The sequence below is a fragment of the Phytophthora parasitica genome (genome assembly GCF_000247585.1).
Source record: "Phytophthora parasitica INRA-310 unplaced genomic scaffold supercont2.14, whole genome shotgun sequence".
Classification (NCBI taxonomy): Eukaryota; Oomycota; class Peronosporomycetes; order Peronosporales; family Peronosporaceae; genus Phytophthora; species Phytophthora nicotianae.
Window position 1 is genome coordinate 1,018,950 of NW_008649000.1, and position 2,337 is coordinate 1,021,286.

General features: G+C 51.0%; 3 protein-coding genes across 3 annotated transcripts in view; 1 reads left to right on the forward strand and 2 right to left on the reverse strand.

The window, feature by feature from the left end:
* The window catches only part of PPTG_08666 (hypothetical protein), a gene marked incomplete at its 3' end in the record, with an annotated part of 1,878 nt that extends 1,743 nt beyond the window's left edge, over window positions 1–135 (forward strand). The window contains exon 2 of the mRNA XM_008902792.1: window positions 43–135. Within this exon, the coding sequence (XP_008901040.1) occupies window positions 43–135 (93 nt within the window). The remainder of the gene's footprint in view (window positions 1–42) is intronic.
* A 112-nt stretch (window positions 136–247) lies between these two features.
* PPTG_08667 (hypothetical protein) lies at window positions 248–1,087 on the reverse strand (the record flags this gene model as incomplete). Its single annotated transcript, XM_008902793.1, has 1 exon — window positions 248–1,087. The coding sequence occupies one exon, from the start codon at window positions 1,085–1,087 to the stop codon at window positions 248–250; it is 840 nt and encodes a 279-aa protein (XP_008901041.1).
* Window positions 1,088–1,259: 172 nt separating this feature from the next.
* PPTG_08668 (hypothetical protein) overlaps window positions 1,260–2,337 on the reverse strand; it is a gene marked incomplete at both ends in the record, with an annotated part of 3,319 nt that continues 2,241 nt past the window's right edge. Inside the window, 3 exons of the mRNA XM_008902794.1 lie at window positions 1,260–1,351; window positions 1,408–2,107; window positions 2,165–2,319. Of these exons, the coding sequence (XP_008901042.1) occupies window positions 1,260–1,351; window positions 1,408–2,107; window positions 2,165–2,319 (947 nt within the window). The remainder of the gene's footprint in view (window positions 1,352–1,407; window positions 2,108–2,164; window positions 2,320–2,337) is intronic.

Below are 2,337 nucleotides of genomic sequence, written 5' to 3' on the forward strand. Positions count from 1 at the left end.
AAGGTGACTGTGGACAAGTCTGTGGTGGGTAACCGCTACCAGGCTCTGAAGACGTACCCGGACGGCAGTGTGGCGTATCTGTCGAAGGGCAAGACGGACTCCTCGCTGCAGGTGGTTCGTTTCTATGGCTGCTAAGATGGATGTACAAAGTTTAGACATGTGAGTGAGTAGTGTCCAGTAAATGTGTAGTTGATAATGCAAATGCATCGGTCGAAAAATTACATGAGGATCTCTTACACGTTCGGTATCACTCTGGCTGAGATGCAAGCGAATTCCAACGTTCTACTACAAGCAGGACAGCATTCACTTCTTTCACAATTGCGTCTGCTGCAGCATAACGCTCTGCGTCCTCATTGCTCAAGTCTGTTCGAGTCAATGCATCAGGTTTCGTCCACGTTGCGTTCACCCAGATCGTCCTCAATCCAGCGCGTTTGGCTCCTTGCACATCGCACTCGTAGTGGTCGCCGACATGCACGAGGTGCTGACGACTGTACGAGGCCGGGAACTGGGCCACCGCCGCATCAAAGATCGCCTGTCCGGGTTTGGCAGAGCCCACCAGCTCCGCAGAAATCATGAAGTGCATGTGGTCCTGGAAATACTTGGGTAAGTTGTTCATCTCACAGTTTCCATTGGTAATAACCCCCAGAACAGGCGACGCAACATCTTTCATATCGCTTGACCGCTTGATCTCCAGTTCCAGGCCCCGGAACAGGCTCTCCACGCCGTCGAACGGCTCCGGTTGGCTGCGCGGCACTAGAAAAGCTCGAAACGCGGCGTCTACAAACTCCTCGAGCTTTATTTGGTCCTGTAGATTCAAAGTTTGGGCACCACACACTTCCACGCAGTGGCGAAGCGTGTGCTTGCGGAGGAATGTGTAGTCGTGCGCATGATCCGGTAGTGCGCGCTGGAATTCGACGAGCAGCGCGTCGAACGCCACGGGTGGGAACTTGTCCGCCAGTTGCGGCGTCTCCTGCGCCAGATACGCGTGGAAGGCGGCGCTGGCCTTGCGGATCACGGTCTTACCGCACCACAGCGTGTCGTCCAGGTCGAAAGTCACGCCGCGCACGGCCACAGCCGCCGATTCCATTTCGTTCTTTTGTCAAAATCTGAGCGGATTATGTTCAAGGTGACAATTGTGTTGTGAACATCAATGTTCGTATAGGTATCCACGTCTTCCTAATATCAAGTGTGTATAAAATCTGTATAGATTCATATAAGTTGACATGAACAGTGATACCTTTTCCGTTGTATCTTCTGGTCTATCTTGCGAGAATGGCGTCGAAATCGATGTGGCTGGCATAGTGTTCACCACACGCGTGCACCTTGTGTTCATCAGTCGGGTTAAACTTTGCTGCAAGAACGATGTGAGACTGTTGCACAAGTAGAAAAAAAAACAAAACGACTTACCGGTAAAATGCGTTATCTTCTCCATGGCCGCGAACGTCGTCATGGGCACATAGAGCACAGGAACTTGTGCATTCTTGATGATATTCGTGATGTAATCCTGCGGATTATCATCAGACGGCGATCCAGTAAGTATGAGTCCTCCCCCATACGGCCTCTTCATTGTGAGTTCGAAGTTCTGCGCGTGAGAGAGGAAGCCCAAGATGATGTCGTTGCGAGACACGTGAGTGACGAACAACGTGTGGTCGAACTCTGGCTCGCTCAACTTTGCCAAAAAGCGTCTAAGTCCAGCCGTCACGAGCGTAGTCTTGCTATACTGCTGAAAGCGCCGCGAGCGAGACGTCAGCATTTGAGTCCCGAATAGTCCTTCAAAGTCCAGCATGCTCGGGTTCGACAGCAATGGTAAGTTCGGTACAACGCCAATCAACGGCACGTTGGCTCCCCAATGCTTCATGGCCTTCGGGAAGTACTCTCGTAGCATTTCCACTCGGTCTTCTCGCACTTTATTCAAAATAACGCCGCGAATCCTCACATTGTGAGCTTTGCACATGGAATAATTAAGTGCCAGGTCGTCAAATGCTGAGCCCAGTCCGCCATTGGCCACTAGCACCATGTCCACGCCCAACTCGGCAGCAATTCGAGCGTTGTTGCACTCCACGATAGAGCCAACCCCCGTGTGTCCTGTGCCTTCCACTACAGTGAACTACAAGACACACATTAATCCAGAGTTTGATGATGGTTATTCCAAGACTGTACTCACCTCGTTAGCTTCCGTAATGCGCTTAAAACTTGTCCGGATCTTGTCCAGTTGGCTTTCCACTGTTATATGTCCATCCAGGAAGCGCTTGGTGTATCCAGGCATTATTACAACGGGGGACATGTCCGCGTAATTGCAAGTATCGAGCTTGAACACCTCTGTGTTCGAAAAAAAAA